The 23,736-nt window shown below is 50.6% G+C and overlaps 9 protein-coding genes across 9 annotated transcripts; 6 read left to right on the top strand and 3 right to left on the bottom strand.

The window, feature by feature from the left end:
* Window positions 1-318: 318 nt before the first annotated feature.
* On the top strand, window positions 319-1,338 carry HO133_007899 (uncharacterized protein; the record flags this gene model as incomplete). The annotated part of the gene is made up of 3 exons (XM_037298767.1): window positions 319-516; window positions 671-972; window positions 1,050-1,338. 3 exons carry the CDS (start codon window positions 319-321, stop codon window positions 1,336-1,338), a joined length of 789 nt encoding a protein of 262 aa, XP_037156103.1.
* Window positions 1,339-1,854: 516 nt separating this feature from the next.
* On the top strand, window positions 1,855-4,210 carry HO133_007898 (uncharacterized protein; the record flags this gene model as incomplete). The annotated part of the gene is made up of 4 exons (XM_037298766.1): window positions 1,855-2,139; window positions 2,198-2,411; window positions 2,463-3,132; window positions 3,184-4,210. The coding sequence occupies 4 exons, from the start codon at window positions 1,855-1,857 to the stop codon at window positions 4,208-4,210; spliced, it is 2,196 nt and encodes a 731-aa protein (XP_037156102.1).
* Window positions 4,211-4,843: 633 nt separating this feature from the next.
* On the bottom strand, window positions 4,844-6,959 carry HO133_007897 (uncharacterized protein; the record flags this gene model as incomplete). The annotated part of the gene is made up of 7 exons (XM_037298765.1): window positions 4,844-4,890; window positions 4,944-5,623; window positions 5,672-5,922; window positions 5,972-6,125; window positions 6,196-6,228; window positions 6,282-6,467; window positions 6,523-6,959. The coding sequence occupies 7 exons, from the start codon at window positions 6,957-6,959 to the stop codon at window positions 4,844-4,846; spliced, it is 1,788 nt and encodes a 595-aa protein (XP_037156101.1).
* A 1,700-nt stretch (window positions 6,960-8,659) lies between these two features.
* Window positions 8,660-9,715, top strand: HO133_007896 (uncharacterized protein; the record flags this gene model as incomplete). Its single annotated transcript, XM_037298764.1, has 3 exons — window positions 8,660-8,891; window positions 8,967-9,132; window positions 9,244-9,715. 3 exons carry the CDS (start codon window positions 8,660-8,662, stop codon window positions 9,713-9,715), a joined length of 870 nt encoding a protein of 289 aa, XP_037156100.1.
* A 585-nt stretch (window positions 9,716-10,300) lies between these two features.
* On the bottom strand, window positions 10,301-13,265 carry HO133_007895 (uncharacterized protein; the record flags this gene model as incomplete). The annotated part of the gene is made up of 2 exons (XM_037298763.1): window positions 10,301-10,311; window positions 10,361-13,265. 2 exons carry the CDS (start codon window positions 13,263-13,265, stop codon window positions 10,301-10,303), a joined length of 2,916 nt encoding a protein of 971 aa, XP_037156099.1.
* An 823-nt stretch (window positions 13,266-14,088) lies between these two features.
* On the top strand, window positions 14,089-14,808 carry HO133_007894 (uncharacterized protein; the record flags this gene model as incomplete). Its single annotated transcript, XM_037298762.1, has 4 exons — window positions 14,089-14,106; window positions 14,157-14,196; window positions 14,262-14,587; window positions 14,653-14,808. 4 exons carry the CDS (start codon window positions 14,089-14,091, stop codon window positions 14,806-14,808), a joined length of 540 nt encoding a protein of 179 aa, XP_037156098.1.
* Window positions 14,809-15,153: 345 nt separating this feature from the next.
* On the top strand, window positions 15,154-16,540 carry HO133_007893 (uncharacterized protein; the record flags this gene model as incomplete). Its single annotated transcript, XM_037298761.1, has 3 exons — window positions 15,154-15,366; window positions 15,417-15,901; window positions 15,961-16,540. 3 exons carry the CDS (start codon window positions 15,154-15,156, stop codon window positions 16,538-16,540), a joined length of 1,278 nt encoding a protein of 425 aa, XP_037156097.1.
* A 346-nt stretch (window positions 16,541-16,886) lies between these two features.
* HO133_007892 (uncharacterized protein) lies at window positions 16,887-18,629 on the bottom strand (the record flags this gene model as incomplete). Its single annotated transcript, XM_037298760.1, has 3 exons — window positions 16,887-18,047; window positions 18,098-18,370; window positions 18,423-18,629. 3 exons carry the CDS (start codon window positions 18,627-18,629, stop codon window positions 16,887-16,889), a joined length of 1,641 nt encoding a protein of 546 aa, XP_037156096.1.
* Window positions 18,630-20,557: 1,928 nt separating this feature from the next.
* HO133_007891 (uncharacterized protein) lies at window positions 20,558-23,481 on the top strand (the record flags this gene model as incomplete). The annotated part of the gene is made up of 7 exons (XM_037298759.1): window positions 20,558-20,951; window positions 20,997-21,121; window positions 21,194-21,280; window positions 21,460-21,589; window positions 21,654-21,680; window positions 21,824-22,485; window positions 22,885-23,481. The coding sequence occupies 7 exons, from the start codon at window positions 20,558-20,560 to the stop codon at window positions 23,479-23,481; spliced, it is 2,022 nt and encodes a 673-aa protein (XP_037156095.1).
* Between the last annotated feature and the right edge of the window lie 255 nt (window positions 23,482-23,736).

Raw genomic sequence — 23,736 nt, 5'->3', positions numbered from 1 at the left:
TGCCATCCGAACATCCTTGATCGTAAGGTACTTAATTCATAAGCCCCCACCAGCCCCGCATGTAAATGAATGTATGATTAGAATGAATGGATGAGCCTGGCCGACTGCCGAATCTGGCCGTGGGGCAACCCGGGGTATGCGTCACTATTCTCAATTCCAAGGAGGGTAGGAGGCAAAGCTTACGACAACACCAACACTAAGTTGCCCCGGAGAACACATGACATCTTCTCCCAGTAAACCCACTCAACTTCCTCTACGACTCTGCTGCCATCAGTCCATCTCGACTCTACCTTCATCGTCTACCTTCTCAGCTCCGTTATGGCGCGTATGTCAATCTCCGCCGAGACACGGCGACAGCTCAACGACCATGATCGTCGCTGGCCAATCAAGCTCGGCTTGCGCGCCCTCGCCGTTCCTCTCGCCTTCATCGCTATGATCCTTTTCGCCGTGACCACCTCGGTATCGAAAATGAACTACGGTGGTAATGACTGGACTGATGGTCTACCTCTTGCTCCTGTAAGTTGGAAATCCTTGCGGCTATTCTGCACATCCGCCACTATCCTCCTCAAACATGCGCCTTTCGAAACGTCGATAGCAGAGCCATATTCGACATCCAACGCTAGCGCCTTGACCCTTGACTTGGCCGTTCAACTGACCTTGGTATCTGCAGGTCCTCCTCGCCCTCTTCTATGACCCTCTCGTCCTCTTCCTCACTCTTTTCCAGCGCCACGGCCGGCCAATCCACCCTGGCTGGAATGTCGGAGTTGATTTCCTCGTCTGGGGCCTTGCTATACCTTCTCTTGTCTTCTCTGTTGGTGACGGCTGGTTCTGGTACTGGCAGCCCGTCCTGGTTGAATTCGATGGCATGGTGCCATGCGACGAGTATAATTACTGGAGTCAGATCTGTAACCCGCTGATCTACACATTGGGACGGACTGAGATCGCAGCAAATGTGTTTCTGGCACTCATTCTGTAAGTTGTTCGGTCTATAGCTGATTGGTTGTGAGCTGCTACGCTTGGCCATCACTCGTTAACAAACATGGTATTAGAATCATCCATTTCACCCTCTTCGTCTACGCCTGCATTGCGACTCACAAATTGCGCAAAGCAAAGAAGCTTACTGCTGCCGAAAGACGCAATATCGAGTTGCAGTACAACCGGAGTCCTGAAGAGCATCGGGAATCACAGCCACCAGCTTATACGCCATCCGCAAAAGGAAGCGCGAGGACGCCAGTCTCAGCTGTCAGCGAGGAGGACAATCCTTTCAAGGATGCGGAAGCCACTGCGGAGAGCAACCCTTTCGATGATGAACATCGGAGTGCGGTCAAATATGCTTGATTCATTGATTGGGGCAGCCTTGAGTGATGCAGAACGGTCCGAGCAGGAAATTTGGGAGTCGATGGGAATTAGGATTGGGGGTATATGTGATGTCACTAATGAAGAATGGAGTGATTATCATCATCAATTGCAGCATCTATTTTGAAGGTCCTGGTAGCATACTTACCTAGTCAGCATTTGACTTCAAGGCTTCCAACGTAACTCGCACACAATCTAGCATTCGTATAGATAGAATTAATGCAGGGCCATCTGTGAATCAAATCAAAGATGCTATCGAGTACACCTAGTACCTTACACAATCACTTGGCAGCTGCATCTTTCACGCCCACCCTTTTCTTGGCAATTCTGGGGAAGGCGCGAAGGCGCTAAAATTAAGACAGCGACGGTAACTTCACTTTCAACGCTCATCCTCGGACTCTACACCCACCAAACACCAAATATGCATAAGCATAACCCACTCACCGCTGTCTTCTCTTGACACCGGCCCTTTCTCCCCCCCCCAAATACCCTCCGAACATGTCGAACAACCAGCCCCCTCAGGCATCTGGCCCACGCGTTACACATGGCTACACGGCCGCGAGACCTCTGTTTCTCTCTCTGGCAAAGCTCTTCATGCTGGGCTTCTTGCCACTCCTACGCGCTGCTCCTCAGCGAAGGGGCCCTTTTACCGTGTTTGCAGAAGATGAGGAACCTCCTATGTCACCCGACAAGCCTACTCTATGGATCTATCTCGCTGTTGCTATTGCTTTAGTGCTTCTCGGCGGAGCCTTTGCAGGCCTCACCATTGCATTGATGGGTCAGGTAAGTTACAATGCTATAGCGGACTAGGCAGAAGGGGGCAACAGCTGATCAAGTGCAGGATGAAATATACCTACAGGTCATCAAGACGTCTGGCGAAGGGTCTGAAAGGAACCATGCTGCCAGGGTACTACGGTTGCTGAAGAGAGGGAAACATTGGGTTCTGGTGACACTTCTGCTGGGCAATGTCATCACAAACGAGACTCTGCCTATTGTGCTGGATCGCTCCCTTGGTGGTGGATGGCCTGCTGTGTTGGGCAGTACGGTCCTTATTGGTGAGGAGTGCTAAAGATAGCTTCTCTGGATTATACCTGACAGGCTCATAGTCATCTTCGGCGAGGTCATCCCCCAATCGATCTGCGTCCGCTACGGTCTCCCGATAGGAGCATGGATGTCACCTCTAGTGCTCATACTGATGTACATTCTATCGCCAGTTGCATGGCCTACAGCGAAGCTCCTTGACAGACTCTTAGGAGAGGATCACGGTACGACGTATAAAAAGGCTGGACTAAAGACACTCGTGACTCTGCATAAGAGTCTTGGCGCGGACGGCGAGCAACTCAACTCGGACGAGGTCACCATCATCAGCGCGGTTCTGGATCTCAAGGCGAAGTCCGTCGGCAGTATCATGACCCCGATGGAGGACACGTTCACGCTGTCTGCAGATACCGTTCTCAACGAGAAGACCATGGAATTCATCCTTGGTGCTGGTTTCTCTAGAATACCCATCCACGCACCGGACAATCAAAAGAACTTCGTCGGAATGCTCCTCGTTAAGATACTCATCACTTATGATCCTGAAGATGCGAAACTCGTGAGGGACTTTGCTTTGGCTACGCTGCCGGAAACAAGGGCCGAGACGAGCTGCTTGGACATTGTCAATTTCTTTCAAGAGGGAAAATCGCACATGGTTCTTGTCTCGGAATTTCCCGGAGAGGACCATGGCGCCTTAGGTGTTGTGACACTAGAAGATGTCATTGAGGAGCTTATTGGCGAGTATGTGCATTATCCTTCGATTACCTGAGTCCACTACTGACCGACATACAGAGAAATTATCGATGAGTCTGACGTTTATATTGACGTGCAAAAAGGCCTCCGTCGTATGAACCCAGCACCGAAATCGAGAGTTCCTAAGGGCCAAGTCATCACTGATGTGGAGGACAACTTGGCCGACCGTGAGGAGGCCCTGATCGACCTCGGTGAGGACAAGAAAGACCCGCACCAAGCCATGCGTCGCCATGCAACAAGCTTCGATACTCACGCTCACGAAGCCAATGGGCGTCCCGAGGATCTACGACGTCACTCAAGTACAGCCTATACATCTGATCGAGAAGGTGGCCAGAAGAAACCAAAGCCTCAAATACGCGACCACTTGAAGCATTTGGGCCCCTCAAATCTTGCCAGCCGGCCTAGACAGACTCGATACAACACGGTAAAGATCAAGCCGGGATCTGGCACGCTCGGCGACGCCATGTCGAAAGCCTCAGACAATTCCGATACCACCCCTCGTAATTCCATAGCCGCTCAGGGAGCGGTTGGCGCCGGCCTACTCAGCTCTGCTGGTAAAGATGCGAAGGACGGCGTTCTCGCTGTAGCTGCCGGCTACGGCAGCATCCCCCCTGGAGCATCCCCACCAAGTCCCAACAAGTCCCGCAGAGGCTTAGCTGCCCTTGCTGAAAACGGCGATCGTGAGCGTGAAGAAGATAGCCCGGGCGAAAACAGAACAGGATCGAAGCACAGATCCCGAGTCAATTCCGAAAGCACACTCGGGTCAATGCATTCGGGGACGAAGTCACCGCCGAAAACAAAGAGAGGCGCTGCACGCTCGGGTAGTATCACCGAACAAATTGTTGACGCGGGGGGGATTAAAAAGACGGTGCTGGAGATGACGAGTAGTTCTGATAGCGGAGAGGGGGGCGCTCAGGTCCAAGGAGACGAGCCGTCGGATGTACCTGATGGCAGGAAAGAGAATACCCCGGCTGCCGAGTCAAAGAAAAAGAAACGGCGGAGGAGGACGAGGAAGGGTGGAAGCGTGGATAATGAGGATACGCCGTTGTTGGGCAATGGGCACTGAGCTCCAGGATTTGCTAAAAAGAACAATCTTGTAGATGGCTGGTGTTTCTACTGGACTGCATGGTTGCTAGGCATACGGAAAAGCGAAGCATTGCGCTTGTACATTACAACCCGGAAGGCTTTCACCGTAGTTCCGTAAGTAAGCTCCCCAAGGGCTTTGAGGACGAAGCGGAAGGTCCAAACATAATCACACCAACATTCAACCATGGGACGTGGCCGGAAACACAGAGACCCATAGCTCGGGCGACCAAGTGCACTTTTGCGAGATCAAGGGCACAGCAGAGTCTTCATGTCTAGCACGCAACAGGCGCCGGTAACTTTGGAGGGCCGACCCTTCCCGTGGTGGCCATCTGGCGTCTCCACTGGCCGAGCAGCCCCGGGTCTTCGAAAAATGCGACCTTGGCCTGCCACCCTCCTGCCTCCCCCCCCCAAACAATGACCCCAATAGGATCATTCCCCCGAGCCCAACCCGAATCACTACCGGCGGTCATGTTCTCAGTGTGAGCTGGGGGAGGCAGTGGAGGCGGGGGAAGGTCGTGTCTCGCGGCTGGTGTTCCCATCGGACTGTGACCGTACGTCGATGGTGGCGGCACTGGTTGCGATAGGGGTCATCACGACTCGCTTGTTAGCGTTCTCAACCTGCGAGATCTTTCAGACCCTCATCGATTCTCAGTATTGCATCTAGGAAGCGTCAGCACGTTGGGGATCATTGCACGTATGGGCGTGTGGCGTACCGCGCCAGGTGAGATCTTCGCCAAGATCCCCTTCAAGTGGTCGTGGATCGCAATTGACGCACAAGTGATCGAGAGATTCTAGCTCGGCCATGCTGATGTTGGAATAGTAACATGCAATGTGCTGCCAGGTGCTGCAGCGGTCGCAGTATACTGTATTGCCGTCATCCTCATCAGAGTCACATAGACACTTGATGGTGTACTCCTCGACATGTTCATTCAAGAGGCCGTCAACTGGCTCCACCCTCGAACACTGTTCGCAGTAGAAGCCTCCCGGCGGGTTGTTGCCGTTCGCAGTCCCAACACAGCTTCGGTGTTGCCAGGCTTTGCAATCACCACACTGTATAAGCCACGCTCTGATTTTCCTTGCGGAAGGTGCATAATGCAAGTTGTTTCCAAGCAGCCCCAAGTCATCGTGCGTCCCGCAAATACATCTTATCATTTCCTCTCCAGATCTTAGGGCCTCAAATTCTGCTTCGTCTTGGCTATCCTGGTTTTTTGCTCGTTGGCGACATCTGATACGAACCCGGCGAAACTGTCTCGGCTCATCATCACTCCCGGGCTCTTCTTCTCGCCGTCTCTTCAGACATGGCCGTTTGATTGGTAAATCGGTCTTTGGTACAACAGGAGCCACATCTGCGATGGTCTCTACTATCCGCTGATACCAGAGACCACACCCATTGCTACTGGCAGTAAGCATCCGGAGTCACAGTCCTAGGTAGACGCCTCACCACTTCACTCGTGCGTCAGACGCCTCCCCAGTATCAAGCAAACAGGCTGGGCAGGAATTCTGTGCGCGTGCGGCATTGAAGTCCATGCTCATGTCATAATGCTGGCCCGGGAGAAAGCAGCGATTGAAAGCAATGGAGCTGCTGTCGACATCCTTGTTGCTGAAATTTGCCCGCAGAACGTATTCCTTCCGCTTGATCTTACGATGCCCCGGAAGTTGTCTAAAGCGTGCTTCGAGAACGGACTCCAAAACCTTGAAGGTCAGCTCGATATGCCATATACCGCAACTTCACGTGACCAACCTCCCAAGAGTCAATGAACTCCAAATGGAACGGCGTGACTCGACCAAGAGCATCTTCAAGCATGACGGGGTCTTGTGTCCAAGTTCGGTTCAATTGAGCTGGAATACAGGCTTGTAGAGATACAATTGCATTGCAGGTCATCGAATTGATTCTCCTATGAATAGTTTCTAGGGTCAAGCCCGTCCATTTTGGTATGAGTGAAGCAACTTAGTATCTAGACTCACAGGAGTTCAGTCCCCAGATTCCTGAAGTAGTCCCTGTAGCCACGGATTAATGAACTGCAAGCTACCTGATTCAAGATTTCGCATACAAGTCGATTCTTGAACCCAGCGCCTTAGACTCCAACGCTGCTGCTTGTATTAGAGTATTGGTTTCCTGCAAGCGGGTGTTTATATCCACAAGGAGCGAGGTTTGCGTTGCTGAAGAGCTCGCATGAGCTAGATCAGATTGCTTCAGTCGCTTATGCATGCCCTCATCGTTCAACATCGTAAGCTTACTGTTCTCATCAGCTCGGGGAACGCAAGACTTAGGGAGTGCCTAAATCCACTCACGTGCCAGCTGTAGCCAAGAGCATGTTTAGCGACAGGCAATGCGCAGTGACCTCTGCCCTGAACTTCGCCAAGTCATCCTTTTCCGAGACATGCCACCGGAACTTCGCAGTGGTGTCCCTGAACAGGTTTCCCGTGCCTCCTCTACGCAAGGATCTCTGATATCTCTTCATCCTATTCTGAAAGTCTTCGATGCATTTGCGGCACTGCTCCGCGCAGCTTTTCGCGTCCTTGCGTAGGCCACTCAATTCCACCGACTGCGCGCAAGACTGAAGCAGCAATTCGACTTCCAGCAACGCATGGTCCAGGCTCCATAGCTCGCGTATGACAGCCTGGTATTCCGCCGGTGACCCACGGCTCTCGTCGAGACACTTGACGAGGTCTTTGATGAGGCAGCTGACCGAGATTATGTCACCAACGGAGCCAAATGTGATAGGCATTGTTCACAGATTGTTTCTTGACCATTGTCGAGACGTTGTAGGAAAGATTGACTATGAGGCATGTCGTTCTGACAAGGCTACCGAAATGTAGTAGTGGTGGGGGGATGCAAGCTTCATGCATGCTTACGCCATGAGGTTGGCCAACCGTGGCGTAGAGACGCCACGACTGGGTCAACGTCTCTATGAAGATAAAGAAGGAGGGCAGGATAACTCAAGGCGAAAGGGAGACACTCTGAGCTGGAGGTAAGAATCGACTCAGAGAGATGATGAGAAGAAGCCTGAGGCTGTCGAAGTTGATGATCTCCAAGCATTTAGATGCTGTTTATAGCAATAACTCCTGCCTGTCTTTCTCACGTCTTAGCTACACCTATCTGTAGCAATTTCCTGGATGATCACGTTGCATGGAAGGAACGCTGTGTATGTTAGACAGCTCTCTGTTCCCCTGTCACGGCGAGCTTCTATTCCTAGACAAGGCACAAATTGTCCCTTTCATCACAGGGATAACACTCGCGAGTGCTCCTCTTCCTGCGTGGAGTAGCAGAGCGCTGAGCGACTGTCATTACTTTGCTCTGCTTTACTGTTTTGACCGATACGGAGTACCTACTTCCCAAAGGAAGGTTTGAGACTTTTCAGGGATGTTCCCTCGCTCCTAAAAAGCGGCCCTATAGAGGGGAAGCCTAAAAATATCTTCTCACAGCGCATGATGGGATTTAAGGTATTATTTTTAGCCTTGATAGGGGCAGTAAGCTCCGAAACCTGGCTAGGGCTAGGTGCGATTCCGAAGAACTCCAGACGTATTATCCAGGTAACCCTTTAGGTGGGGCGTTATCCGAAGTCTGAGCGTAAGAGTCTTGGCGGGTGCAGGACTTTCGGTGCAGACCTCTGTAGAAGCTCTGGAGATTAGCCTGTACGGAGCCGCCCATTAAATTATTAATATTGCGGGTTCGGGTTCGCTAGGTATCTACAGTCTACAGATTATCCGTCTTGTACTCAATTGCCTTCGTCCTTTTTGCTGGAATATCTCTCCATCTTCAGAGAAAGACGATATTGCAGAAGGCATTCTCGGTTGCAGTACAGAGGTCTGCACCGAAAGTCCTGCACCCGCCAAGACTCTTGCGCTCAGACTTCGGATAACGCCCCACCTAAAGGGTTACCTGGACAATACGTCTGGAGTTCTTCGGAATCGCACCTAGCCCTAGCCAGGTTTCGAGGCTTAATACCCCTATCAAGCCAAGAGAAGTACCCAAAGTCCCATCCATGCGCTGTGAGAAGATATTTCTAGGCTTCCCCTCTACAGGGCTGCTTTCCGAAAGTAGGGTTAGGGCTGCACTAGTGCGGGTGCAGGACTTTCGGTGCAGACCTCAGTATGACCGCGTTGCTTCTTGAACATCCTATTTTCACCCAATTTCAAGCCCCTTCATCCGCGCTGCCGCTCTGATATTGGTCCCATGTGCTAAAATCCTTCGGGCAGTCCGCAGCATCAAATCGCCATGCTTCGCCTCTTTGCACCCAAAGAGTGCTTCTCAGGCATCTCAGCCCTTGTTTCACATTCTAACCTTCGTCCAAGTGCGCCTGCTTACAATGATCTCTTGATTGTCTCCCAATTCTACACACTCTCGTGCAATCGCGTGAGGAAATCGGACATATCTTGATTTCCCTTTCATCTGCCGTTGGCTGTTTCTGTTCTCTACACCCTACCGATGCTGCCACAACTAGCCGGCCACCTTCTCTTCTTCCTCGCAACCACCTCTCTCCTACCATCCACAGCTTCTGCTGATACGGCAAACTGGCTGTTCCCAGCTTATGTGCAAAATGCACCTCCGATCACGTTGGAAAGCCAGGACACAATCGATGCATCTTGGACGAGCGAGTTCGTGGCGCCCGTGCTCGTTATGTTCTGCCAGACCGGTAATGACGGCGATTTTTCTATCAGTAAGTCGTCTTTTCAAGCTCACTTGTCCTAAAGCCTAACACTCCCATTCTTATTACCATGGCTGACGAAGCAAGACTTCGAATCCCCCATACCTGTACTGCCGAACGGATCCTATGCAATCCCCCTCAATTCGGTGCAGGACACCGACTCAGGATGTCACCTAAATCTGAATGAGACAAACGGGCCCCTCATGGGCACCGCCAATAGCTCCAATAGTGGAAATTTTCTCGTCAACGTGCAGTGCGTCTTTTTCAGACCCCCCTTCCCCCTTTTTTCAACGCCTAACAGAGCATGCTTTTGCAAGACAAGTGACTGCTTCAAAGGGTATATGCTGACTTGGAACTACCGCAGATCTGATCGTTCGGCGACTACATGGTCGACGTCAATCGCGGCAGCTACCACATCCTCCTCCATATCGACATCGACATCGACACCCACTACAACATCAGCTTCCGCATCCTCTTCGTCGTCAGGAACACCAAGTGCGGCAGCTGCAACAGCAACGGGCAAGTCAGCCAGCCCGCAGCCAAACAACGGTCTCAGCAGCGGGGCAAAAGCAGGCATAGGTGTCGGAGTTTCTCTGGGCGTTCTCGCGCTCATATCAGCCGGCCTGCTACTCTGGACGCGAGCACGCAGGAAGCAGCGACAGATTCCGCCTCCAGAATCGCAAAAGCAAGAATATGCTGGAACTTATGCCAGCGAAGTGAACGGCAACCATATACCTGCGGAAATGGATGGAAGAAATTTGCAGGAAGAAAAGGACGGTTTCCCCATCGCAAGGAGGCAGACCGCTGGAGAGTTGGAAGCGGATCCGGCACGATAACGCCAACGTATATATCCACAATTTGAGACGGTCTCGTAAATAGAACCTCGACTACTCTGCAGTGTCCCCCCTGTTTCGGGGACAGTTGCTCTGACTGTCAGCCGCCGCATTCCGGTATCGAGCCGTGACTGTGCAGACTTTGACGTCGGAAGCTAGAGATCTATCCATCCTCAAAAGCATCATCCTCACCGTTTGCAACTTCGGTGGCCTTGTCGCCAAACTGGGGACTTGAGATCTGGGTTTAATACCGCGAAAAGATACGCGTTTGGAGGATCTGGTCGGACGCCTTCAAGGGTGCCACAATTCGCTTCATCGCCGAGTGACGGTCTGAGCCATTATCGACTGCATTTCGGATTTCAGATGGCTCAAAAACGGGGCTTCCAGGGTGGATATTGGAAGGTAGGAAGAAAGTTGCGCATATGTCAATTGTGGAACAGGAACAGTGGTAAGTGCTCTAATTCTACGCTAGCGGACAGCGATAGATACACGCAAAGCCAATGAAACACCAGGGAGGAAACATGTACACCAGCGAGCATCCCTAACCGTACCACACGTGCCACATACGCACACCACTCACTTAAACGTTCAAACATTACCTAATCAAAATCAGCAAAGCGCATGATGAATGCTTCTTTCACAACATACCAATCACAACCATGAACCGGAGCCGTCCATCCCTTCCCCCCTTGCCGTTCCCACCGCTATCTCCACCGCCATCATACCCACATAACGCATCGTCTAACACCATAGTGGAACTCTTCCAACCCCAGCTCTGACTGAAATTGAATGAATCTGGGGCGCTCTCGTATACACTCAACATCCTTCCACCCTTACTTGGGCTGTAGATCTTGAAATACGTCTTAATCGTTGAGCGACCATCGACGTATGTAGGCAGAGTTGGGACACTGTGGTTAGTGTTGCAAGCTTCCCTGTTGCCAGCAGCTTCGTCATTGTCGTCGGAATCGTTCAGGTTTGGAGCGCTGTTGTATGGTAAAGACAAACTGAGAGGACTAGGCGTCTGTGAGGATTTGATAACAGAAGAGTCATCGCGGCTGCCACCACGGAGCAGATTGCTAATGGTCGCCGCTCGCGAAGGTTGTCCGGGCGCGACCAAAGTGCTGTCCGGATCGGTACCTGAATTACTGGCGTCCTCATCCAGTGATTCGCCTCGTGAACGACGGCGATTGCGGTTGCGGCGCATTAGCATCTCGACTTGTCCGATGCGTTCGTCCACGCTGTTCGTATGACGGTGATGGATATCTTCGGAGCCTTCCTTTTCCTTAGCGCGATGCAGGTAGACGCCAAGCTGGGTGTTCTTTGTGGTTTCGACTTTTTGGATGTACACATTCCAGAGACTGCCAGCATACCAGACTGTGCGAGAGTAAACACGTTTCTTTTCCTTGAGATTGCGGGGATTGGGAAACTCGGCTGCGAAGCGGAAGGGTGGGTAGTTGGTGTAAGAGATTGGAGGGATTGGTTCATTTCGGTCAGCTGTTGTTGGGCGCTCGTTTGCTGATGCTGTGAAGTCTGATGCCCACTGCACATCCACTGGGTCAATGGAGGCGGAGAGTCGTGAGATATAAGGCCGATTAGTGCTTGGCGTTGCATAGAGCGAAGTATCTGGATTTGCGCCCGTTACGGAAGTCGAGTCGACGTTAGGAATCCAGAACTTTCGAGGTCTTCCATTGCCGTCCCAGCTACCTGACTCCATTTCATCATCATCCTCTTGGTCATCGTAAAAATCAGTATCGCGCTCCTTGCCTTTCCCATTAGTGGCCTCACTAGCGTCTCCTTGCAGATGGGCGGCCTCCTGAACTTCCTCGGATTCTTTGCTCAATCCCAGTACCTCATCGAGCTCAGGCGCGTTGACGATCCTCTGTCGAAGTTCCATCTGCATCCATAAAGCATCGTTGATCACCTTTTCAGGCATAAGCGGCAATCCAAGGACATCTCGCTGACTACGAATTTTCTGCAATTGTTCGAAGCTCAAATGCACGTAATGGATACCTTCGTCAAGGAGGACCAGCAAAGCGGCGATATCCGGATTGGTGTAAAGCGCAAGCCATGAATCATAGGCCTCAGGGATATGCCTGCTAGCGACGGCTGAGTTTTTGCGATACACAGTGTCGAACCGGATAGCTGAGAAGCTCATAGTATCGGGTGGTGCACGTTTGTGGGTTCCATTGGGCTCAATAAGGCCTGCTTCAATAGCTCGTAACTTCAATTTTCGATCCAGGACTCTCTTTGCAAGCACCCATCGTTCCCATTCTCCAGGTACGAAGAAGCCGTCGCCACCAATAATCTCTCTTGCGATCTCACCAGAGACTCCATCCCAATACCTCACTGGCATCTCCCAGCCTTCGCGGCAAAGCATGGCTTTGGCTGTGGCCAAGATTCGATCTCCATTTTTGCCATAATAGTTGTTGGTGACCAATTTGATTAAAGAACCTATCTTAGCCGGTGACATCTGACGCAAGATCGACGTGACGCTGGCGTCGACCAAGTCAGCCATTTCTAACCAACAACCAGTAGCAAACAGGCCAACGGCCTCCTTGTCCTCTTCCATAGCAACATTGCAGCCATAGAGTCTTTTCAGCGCCAGCTCGAAGGCAGCTTGCGTAATGTTAGAATCGATATCATCAGGGTGGAGGGCTATCTCTTTTGACGAGCTTTCAAACCATGGCTCTGAGAGAGCGGATGAAAAAAAGGGTGCCCGATCGAGCAGTAGCCGGTGTAGAGCATATCGAGTACCAAAAGCATGAATTGCAATATCTGAGTGTTTCCCACCTAGCAAACCCCGATTGTAGAGGTGGTTCGGCAAAGGGGCTGTCTCAGCAGAAGATGCTCTAGTGTATGCGGTTCCACTAGCTGTTCTTATGTACGAGGAATGTCTTGATACTATCGGAGTGACCTCGGGCGCAGCGAAGAGACGTGTCAATGCTGTAGGCGTACTTGTCCCCCTCCTCTCAGCCGATGTAGTACCCTCGACTTGGACAGAAGGGTCATCCACATCCTTCTCTGCTCTTGGGATTCTGCTCTTTATAGCTGTCGGGAGGTTCTCATTCTGATAATGAACCGACCTCCTGCTTGAGCCAGAAGTAGGAACAGTGAGGGTTGACAATGGATGGGTAGGGTGGACCGGCGATGGGGAGCTCATGGACGCTTGTGCTGTATTGGCAGATACAGACGAGGTCGGAGGCCCTGAGGAGAAGATTGATCGATTGGGCGTATTGAACAACGAGGGCTGATTAATAGAAGGCGTGGGGGTAACGACGTGGGTGGGATTGGTGACATGTGTTGGAGAGGCAAGATCCAGTTCCGGAGCGGAATTGGGGTGATATTTTGGTGGAGGGCGTGGAGAGAAGATGGATCCGTCAGCTGGGCGAGGTGAAGGTGTGTTCCTGGTAGGTGGAGACGCTGGGAATGTCCAGGTAGGGAGTTGAGCATGAGAGAGGCGGTTGGAAGGGGAGGAAATGTTTAGATCAGCGAGGAGGCCATGGAGGGCATGTGACGGGATATCTCCCTCATCTGCTGACTCTCCAGGCTGCATACTTGGATCTCTCATCAACGAGCTCCTCAAGGCAAGCCGTTGTACTGACTGCCTTTTGATGATGGTCTCTTTAAATACGAGTAAAGAGTCGGAAGCTTTGAGTCAAAGGATAAAGTTTGAATTCTATTGCTGACGGCAGATGGAAGAGAGGTGGCCTGGGGGTGGGGGTGAAAGGTGAACGAAATCACCATCACCGGATCGTCGTTTCGGGGGCCCGTTAGAGAAGCGGCAGCTTGCCTCAATGTGCCCTAATGTGCCCTAACCACTCCGTCATCCTTGCGGGTCTCAAGCTTGACCTTCCTCTGCTACAGGTACTCGTAGGTAATCCATCGCATCAAAACTCATGGAAGAAAGTCCGAGGGAAAAAATTATCTTTTACAAGAATGCACAAATACAGAAATCGAATGATTTTACCTCCCTCACAAAGTCAAAAACATGGATTCGCGTGACTGTCGTACCACATTACAGTGAATTCTTTAATTCTATTACTGTTGGTCTCTTGACTGTCCTCTCTCTTAGAGTGTGATTTCTTATCTTTGCTTACTGCCATCGCCTTGACTCCACAGCGTTTAGAAGGTCCTCGAGCACCAAAAGCTGCTAGATCCAATGTCAGGTCTAGCTGGACGCAGCGTCGTGAGGTTTCATTTTGTATCTCAAGATGCAGCTCTCTGCTAACCATTCTCGAACTCGCGGCCGAGGACTTCCAGCTTTCAAATCTTTACTAAGCAATGGCAGCGGCGGACTCGTTTGCATCATCTGTTTGTGATTGCCGACATAAAGGCAAGCAATAATATGATCAATCAATTCAACATTTCATAGAGCAATGCTGTTCTCTCTCACGGTATGACTCCTTTCACTCCTCACGCAGATTCACCCTTTTGACATCCTTAGCCATTGACCCTCGGGTTCGTCGTCCACGTTCTTGGCCAAGGTTAGCGCATCTCTATTACTGGAGTAAAGGTCCAGACAGTCCTTTCGAATACTCAAATTTCTCAGGATGTCCGATTCCGAATACATTCGATTACCACAACTTTACGACCCAGACAATTCGCTCATTCCAAGGTGTCTACGGCTCGAACTTCAATGAGACGATTACGTTCTGTGACTTGGAAATCAAGAGCTTCGAGCTCAATGACTGGAGGATCATCCCAGTGCTCGCCCAAAGCGCTGACTCCGGACAATCACAATACAATGAGAAAGGCGCGATGCTGACAGGCGGGACTTATCTGGCGCCCAATGGCTCGGTAGTTTGGAAGGGTTTTGGCTTCAGTGCGAATGGGCCATATGATTGTGCCTTCGCGTTGAATGGGAATGGGAGTGAGGTGGGTAAATCACCTTGCTTGTGAGGCGGTGAGAGGAGGGCGCCACAATTGCTGACGCACACTAGGCTGATGGATACTATACTTTCCTGGACCAGTTCAATGCGAGCACACCAGCTGGCGAGACTGGCCCTTGGTTGTTATACTATGAACGCGAGCCGACGAGAGAGGAATGTTCTTTGGTTTATCGGGACTACAAGTGTGGCGCTGCGTGGACTTTATAGGACTGGTTTTGCCACGAAAGGTTGGGGGTGGCGGAAAGCAGAAGAGGAAATACCTTCCAAAAGGTGAGGTCTCACAAGGTATTGCCCATGCCCTAGAGTGTTGGGTACCGCTCCCGGGGTTCTTACCCGCATTCCAGGCGTCGCCAACCTATCTTATCTGCCCCATCTTTCGTCATACCCGGGTCGATCTGGCCGCGGGCCGATGACGATATTGCTCAAAATGTCAATAATAAAAATATCTTCTTTACTCCCACGATTTCTCTCCAAGCGCATTATCCTATATTAGGATTCACGTTGAAACCTGTCTATTACTTCCGCTTCACCAGATACACAACACACCTCACCATGCCAGACCACCACAACATTCACGAGTCTAAAGACCAGGACTTTTCCCACCAGAGCATCGAGAATGGAGCAGCGAAGGGCATAAGCTACTATACTCCAGCGCAACAGCCACCAGCTGGCACAGCCTCGGATCCCCAACCTGATGGCTCCCATCCTCCAAAGCTCTTTCAACCCTTGAAGTTGCGAGGCGTGACTTTGCAGAATCGCATCATGGTCAGTGTCCGGCCCAGAATATGGCAAGAGACGACTGACGAGTTCCTTAGCTCTCCCCATTGTGTCAGTACTCCGCAGAGAACGGCCATCACACCGCCTGGCACTTTACCCACCTGGGCGGTATAATTCAACGAGGGCCGGGGCTGGCGATGGTCGAGTCTACATCAGTAACAGCAGAAGGCAGAATCACACCCGAAGACTCAGGCCTCTGGCTAGACTCGCAGATGGAACCCTTGAAAAAGATCGTTGAGTTTGCTCACAGTCAAGGCCAAAACATTGGAATTCAGCTTGGTCATGCTGGAAGAAAAGCATCGACCGTAGCACCTTGGCTGAGCTCGGGGGCCGTTGCTACGAAAGAGGTCAACGGCTGGCCTGACGACTGTTATGCGCCCAGTGCCATTCCTTATAGCGAGAAGCTACCGTTCCCAAAAGAGATGACAATAGATGACATTGAGAACGTGAAGAAGGCTTTTGTGGCCTCTGTCAAGCGGGCTGTTGCTTGCGGCTTTGACGTGATTGAGATCCACAATGCACAGTAAGTCTTCCCAATCGGAGACGAAATTTATCAAGAGCTTTGGACTCACTATACGCTAGCGGCTACCTCCTCCACTCCTTCGTCTCCCCAGCCAGCAACAAGCGCACAGATTCGTACGGCGGCAGCTTCGAAAACCGCACCCGTCTCACACGCGAAATAGTCGAACTTACTCGCGCCAACATTCCCAAGGAGATGCCACTATTCTTACGGATTTCCGCTACCGACTGGCTCGAGGAAGAAAAAGACATGGAGGGCTGGACGGTCGAAGACACCGTCAAACTTGCCGGAATCGTAGCAGACATGGGAGTCGACCTCCTGGACGTGAGCAGTGGCGGGAACCACCCCAAACAGAAAGTCAAGACGGGTCCCGGATATCAGGCGCCGTTTGCCAAAGCGGTCAAGGAGAAACTGGGCGACAGAGTGGCTGTTGGCACTGTCGGGACCATTACTAGTGGCAAACAGGCACAGGAACTGCTTGAGGGGGGCCTCGATCTGGCGATTGTGGGCCGCATGTTCCAGAAGAACCCGGGGTTGGTGTGGACCTTTGCGGAAGAACTGGGCGTGCAGGTCAACGTGGCCAACCAGATTCGCTGGGGTTTTGGTGGAAGGCCGGGTGCGCCGAAGAAGGGAAAGATGTAGACAATGTGGTGGTGCGGAGCTGTATATGAGCGACGAATGTCACGATGCATATGAATATCATAGTTATTGGATAGTAGTATAATGAACCAGGCAGCTTGAAACAGAACTGACTCCTTTCAATCTGGTTAGGACGATGATATGCTGCATATGTTTGTGCCGTTAATCCATGTACATGATATGGAAACTAGCGTATATACGAGTACCGACAAGACCAGACAGGAAAATGCCAAACCATGAACCTCTATCAAGCATCATACCACATAGCGTATACGAGTGATCAAAGGAGCCCCTCAGCAATTCCATCCCAGCAATCAGGAAGACCTCAGCGAAGCGAAAAGCAGATTTCTCACCACCCTTCAATCGGCTTGATCCTCACGGTCAGGCCGTTCTTGGGTTTTGCCGTGATCGATCCCTTTATTTTGAGCTTAAAATCTGCATCTGCTATCTTAACCTCAAACCTTCCCACCACGGCAGCCATAAGACATGCAAACTCCGCTTTGGCAAAAGCTTGTCCGATGCAGCTCCTGGGTCCATGCAAAAACGTCAAAAAAGCGTAGTTGCTCTCCGCGCCGCCTGTGTTGGCTTTGCCGGGGCCCATCCATCGGTCCGGGTTGAATTTGTCGGCGTCGGGACCCCAAAGCGAAGTAGCCGTATTGACGGCCCATGGTATTAACATGATCTTAGTTCCTTTGGGAACGTATTGGCCAAGGATACTGGTGTCGCGACCGGCTTCTCGAATGGTGCCTGGCACAGGAGAGTAGACTCTCAAGACCTCGTTGCAGACGGCGTGGAGGTAGTGGCATTGATCTAGAGAAGCAGCAGTGACGGTCTCTGTGTCGTCAATGGGTGGCAAGTTTGCTCGTATCTCCTCACGGAGACGTGTTTGGACTTCGGGGTGTAGACACAGCAAGTAGAAGGCCCAGGTCATCGCCGAGGCTGTTGTTTCGTGGCCGGCAGCAAGGAAAGTCATCATTTGGTTGACGAGGTCTTCCTCGGTGAAAACACCAGATTCGAGAGCTACGGAAAGGATGTCGGCATCAACTCGTTTCTGCTTCTGGTCAAGCTTTTCTTTCTTTTCGCGAATAAGCTCACGGCAGACTTCCTTGATCGTGTTGGATGACTCTACTATTTTGTTGTTGTGGGCCACTGGCAAAGCACGCAGAAACCATTGAGGTAGGAACAGACCCAAGAGAGCCATTGTCCGCTGCTGGCGGCTCGGTGAGAAGACGCTCCTGTATGTAACATTAATTTTGGTGTCCGGGTTGTCAATTGCATCGAAATCATGGCCCATTCCAGCAACGCCAATAATGTCGAGGGTCGCACGGCTGAACCAGCCTGAAATATCAACCATGGCGGCGTTGTCGATGCTTTCGACTGACTCTTTGCCCTCTTTTCGTGCCACTGACATCAAGCCGTTGACTAGCTTAATGGACTTCTCCCAAAAGACTGGGTACAAATCCTTGACATGACGATAGGCAAAAGCTGGCATGAGATTTTTGCGTTGTCTCTGTGTCAAGATATCAGCCCTGTCGGCTAAGCTACGCGAAAGTGCCCTACCTTGTGCTCGTCGCCTTCAGCTAGGAGAATTCCAATGCCCAATACTCTGCCCAAACCATTCCTCAGTTGTTGCGGTTTGATGAAGTCGTAACTCTTGGTCGTGAGAACTTCGCTCAATGCTTGGGGGCTTGTTGGGAGCAGCCTTCCTTGATTGAGAATAGTTGTGTAATATATCAATCCGTCGTTGGGAACATTTTTGATCCAATCCCTATGTGGCTCGCCAGTTGGCTCTGCTGATATTCTCTTGAGTTGTCCATTGAAAAACGAGCCACCCTGCAATCCAATCTCAGCTGGGGACATCATGAGGGTGTGGATGGGCACCCACTTTGGGCTGAGGCAAATGCCTGATTGGACTGAACAGCTTCGGGTATAGGATAGCTTCCCATAATAAGCCAAGTAGGATTTGTATCGTCTCTAGAACCAGAAAAGTCTTAACATAAGATGCGGAGATGGAGTATTGAGGCGCATTGTGTACAAGGACGAATGAGCCTGCGACAGAGCTCAGACCGATTGGCAACCAAGGCAAATCCATTGTATAAGTTTCGAAAGATCGAGAGTATTGGGAGTCAACGAGGGTTCGTGATCAGGATCAAGACCAACTACCGTATATGAGACGTTACGTAAGGTGTTGGTGATGGAAAAGTGCATCAATAACGATCTTTAATATCAGAGATCAAGCAAGCAATCGCAACTCAGACATGCCGAAAGAAAGTCACCAATCACAAGTGTCTGATGCAGAGTAAGGATGGCTACGCTATAAGATTATAAGATAATATATTCGGATTGCAAAAAAGCAAAGGCAAATGTTGTAAGAAAGGAAGAAGACACCCATCAATTATAAAGTAAGTACTCTCGTACCTTAACTTTGTGGTTGCCTTCAACGTCACGCGAACGGGACGGAAGGTCGGCAAATTTTTGCCCCGACGCTAAGATTATCGGCCAACAATTTAATCCCCCGTCCCCTTCCCTCGACCCTCGTACACTGTAAAGTAAGCTCGTAACGAGTAACGACATTAGTTAAAGTATGTTTGGGTGTCATGTTTTGGTTTTTATCAATACAACATATTTCCACCCGTATCATCCATGTAGCTATATGCGTACCAGACTTTTGGTGAGGATCAATCTAGGCACGTACCGTTTCCGGAGCATGCCATAGGGTTTCCATGTATTGGCTTTGCGATCTAACTTCGCTGCTTCGACTCGTTAAATAGGAGGCTCAGGAGTCATGAAATCGGAATTCGATACTCATGTTTATACATTTGTCAGAGAGAGCAATTCTGGCTTCGACGCAACGGCATGGATGCTCTCAGAATCCTCCTTTTGAGCACTCTCTTTATGCCAGTCTGACTTGATCCACCCCCGTAGTCCCGCTTTTCAAATGACTAGCAAAACTCGCACTTCTACTTCCTCCTCCCGAGCACATCGCACGCTAACGTCAATCAGTCACTTTGTCTCAACCTCAGACAGAGATATGGCTTCAGGCCACCCAGAAGACGCCCAGTCCCCTCTGACAAACTCACCACAGATCGCAAGACAAGCTCTGTTGAGGGTTTAGGCCCTGAGTATGCCTTGCCGACGCGCTCCGCTAATGGCTACGAACGAACAACGCTAACAGTGACGTACGAGTGGGAAGGGCAGGAAGTCGAGAAGCTCTTCAGTCAGCGCAGAAAAGCTATACCGAGTCTTGTGGCCTCGGAAAGCACCGCCTGTCAATTAGCTCCGCTGCCACTCATTTACGCACTCATAAATTCCTAATCTCTTGAGTACGAGCGGCCAGAATATCCCTGATCGAATGGTTCCTGAAAGGTGACATCGATCATATCATATGGCGAAGAGGATCGCGATCTCTTCATTCGAGTATTGCGCTGGGATCAACAAAGGCTCGATCGTGATGTAGCTACACGCATTGAACTACGTGCGCCGAAAAACATGAAAGTCGCTTGCTACGATTGCAGCCACAGCTTTTAGCTGTAAAACCACACTCGAGAATCCATACGGATGGGCCGCTCTGGTGTTGGACTCGGAGCTTAGGGCAGATTTCTGTCTTTTTTTGCTTGCCAAGTCTTGCGCCCTTTATTGGGGTGATGTTATGCGAAACGTTAAAAAGTCTCTTTCTCGCCTCGGGATCCCTTGTACTCCTCTTCCTTCCTTGCCATTCTTCTCCAACAAGTTTCATGAATGAGACCAACAGTGAAGCTCCAGTAGGGACCAAACAAACCAATCGTACTCGAGCCGACGCTCCAAAATGAGGCTGATTCTTGGACAAGTAGATTGAAACTCTTTCCATAGTAACGTTTAAGCATTAGATGCTTAAGTACAGAGGTGTGAACAGAGCATGCTTCCCTTGGAATCTCCTATGTACTTCTTTACCATTATACCAGCATATGTCCTTTTTTCATAGAGTGATTCTGCGACTTTGTCCCAGAAGATAATTGTAAATTATTTTGCGTGATTGGTATCATGGCTTACACCAAATTTCTATCCGTCTATGTATTCTTGATCATTGGACGACGAGCTTGTGCTACACCTGTTCCTCAAGGCGACCTAGAGTCTCTCTATGCGCCTCCACCTAATCCCACTTGGACACCCGCCTCAGAAACCACACTTCAGCCGTCGCCAACAAATACCATCGCACCGCCTGAGGATTTATCAGGTACTGATGACGAACCGGTTGCAAATACTGCGCTCTCAAGAAAGTTCGTAGACAGTCGTTGCACGCCCCAACAGCAGGCCATTATCGAGAATGCATGGTACGAAGCAAGTTTGCTTGACGATGCCTCAACGAAATATGTACCGAATGGCGCATTTTCCACCGCGTATATCAACCATTTTGGAGCAAACGTTGCAGACACTGGTAGCTAGTTGCCCTGGGATCAAAATTATCGGAAAATCATTGGAGACAACCTGAATAGGCGGCATGCTCTCGAGACTGACAATGCTCCCTCAAACGCCTACATCTACTATTACTGCTACGATTGGAGAAACAACTGCCCCCGGGGTAGAGGAGGCTATTCAGATACTAAGGTAGGATTGTGGTGGTACAATCATTATATAACCTGGTGCCCGCTGTTTTTCAAGCTACCCACGATCGGACAGGTTATCAACGAGGTTACCAAATTGCCAGACTCAGCGAAGGAGAAGAACATCCTGGAACCCTTTTACTATACCAGGGGTATGGCAATGGTGAGCAATCTTCAAGAGTATCAAATAAGTTTATCCCCTGCACTGTGATTTGAATGATGCTTACTGATGTCCGGTTCCTCCTTCTGTGCCTGACTCTCTCTAAAATTGTCCTCGTACAAAGTAGCCGGTTGAGACTATAAGTAATTTCAACGGGAAGACTGCTAATCCCACATCTCCAGTATCACGAGACCTGGCACATGCGGTACACGATTTCCAATCCAATGATCGAGGATTATAATCCAGGCTATTGGCCCCAGGGTTCCTGGGATTTGGCTGCAACGAAAGGCGCCTATTGGACATCGCTCAATGGTTAGTACCTCGGCAGTCTGAGTACTCTAGAAAAGTGAGCCATTCATTGACCACATTCTTCTAGCCGACTCTTACGTCTGTTCCAACTTGGGTGAGTTATGCGGTCTGCACCCCTGTCTACATGGAGCGGAATCATCCTCCCTCTAATACACCTATTTCCTGCCTTACTGGAAGAACGATTCCAATTGTCAAGTCCAGACGCGAATTCAGATACTGACAGCTGTGCCCTGTCAGCTATATACTTATGGGATCTCTTCAAATTGGCCACGGCTCCCCTTCCTAGGAAGGTGTACGAGCAACGAAACGGTTTCACATCTTCGTACTCTGGAATCACTTTTACCTACGACGATTCCAATGCAACTGAGGAATCCTTTCCGGCCAGTTTCGTCGATCCAAGTGATCCTAATGATCCAAACGCTGCACCCGATCCGAAGCTTTGGACTGCTTTTGAAGGAAAAGCACCAATACCGGTTCCTACGGAAATGTGCGCTATTCATGTCGATGAGTTTCAAGACTGTGCAGACGTGTATTCCAACTTGTTTGCTTCAGTAACCGTGAAGGACAGCGACGGCAATGTCCTCGGCGAAACGACGGTCAATGATACATATCCTTTGGGAATGCCGATCAACGTCGGAGATACATATGCTTTCTCATTCAACGAGCTGGCATCTACCGCGTTAATGATCACGGGAGAGCATGCTGGTGACTATATTCAATTTACTCTAGGGACGTTGTCTTGGACGAGTAGGACCACGACAGGAGTTGCCACTTGTAGGAACGGAGGGTGGGACCCTAAGGATGGTCCAATCTGTGCCACTTGTAGGAACGGAGGGTGGGACCCTAAGGATGGTCCAATCTGTGCTCCACGCACTCAACGGCACAGGGAGCAGAACGCGGTATGTTCCTGTGCTACATCTGGTAGTCGCTCAGCTTTGCAGGGGCTAATGACTTACCCCAATAGAAAAATCAGATCGACTGCCAAGTCCCGTGTTCGGCCTTCATGTGAGTTCCAGCGAGGTACCCAGGATTACAACATTCGAAAGAAGTCGGACTTCACTCCAGCCTCAGTGCAATTACATTAAATCAGTACATTCCTTTAAGTGTTCTGAGACTTCATCTGTAAACATCATTATTGGTGGTGAGCTTCATCAAATCTTGAGGAAAGACGGGTTCGTGAGGAGGTCGAAGGTTGCAGAAGATGTAAGCAGACCTTTGTAACCAGAAATAATACTTTCTGCAATGTTGAAGCTTGTACGACAGCCCTCTAAAGTTCTATACAAGATCTGCATGACTAGCGTAAAATTGCTGTATCCAAAATGGGGGACGTAATTTTACAATTCGGCAAAACTTGGTGTGCCGACATTGTCGAACCCATTTTCTCTTACCACCATACACGTAAACAACCTGCGAACACTTTGCACACTGACACAACCTCTTCCTCACCAAAAACGATATTCAAGTCTTTGCATCTGAATCACAATCATCGAGCAGCAACCTCCCCCACAATCAACCAGACACCCGTCCTGTCCGCCTCGAAACCACCCCCCACAATGCCCTCCCGCTCCAATCCCAACACACCCACCTCCCTCAAGCCCAAAACAGCGCGCACCCTCAAAAGTAAGCGGCAGCAGACCCAGCGCCTCGCCAAAAACAAAATCACAAAGCCCACACCGCGCACGAGCCAAGCAATCAGGAAAGCAGCGCCGCTGTCGAGAAAGAAGGCCAAAAAGGTGGAGAAGAAAGTTGGATATGCGAAGAAGAGGGCAATGGAGGAGGCGGGGGAGGTGGAGATGAAGGATGTAGCGGAGTTTGATGGGAAGGTTGGGAGATCGGATACGGCAGTGGGGGAAAGGAGAGGCGATGCGGATATGGAGGTGGATGGGGTGGAGTGAGCTGTGGATAGCAGGTCGAAGACATTGGGAGCGGATTTGCTGCGGTGGCGTGCTACGTTACGGCGAATCTGAGGTCTACACGCACGCATCAGGCTGAGGGTGTTGGGCCCGCTAGACACACGGAGAGGTTGCGCGCATCATGGAGTCTCACGGAAAGCTCTGACACGGTGAGGAGACTTTCAATCCAAATCTAAGCCTAGGCTGATATCGATTCAGACCAGTTGCGGTATATACTGCATGTGATGACTGCATAGT

This window comes from Letharia lupina (genome assembly GCF_014066315.1).
Source record: "Letharia lupina isolate WasteWater1 chromosome Unknown contig_4, whole genome shotgun sequence".
NCBI lineage: Eukaryota > Fungi > Ascomycota > Lecanoromycetes > Lecanorales > Parmeliaceae > Letharia > Letharia lupina.
The sequence above is the reverse complement of the archived record's forward strand: the minus strand, read 5'-3'. Positions and strand labels throughout refer to the sequence as shown.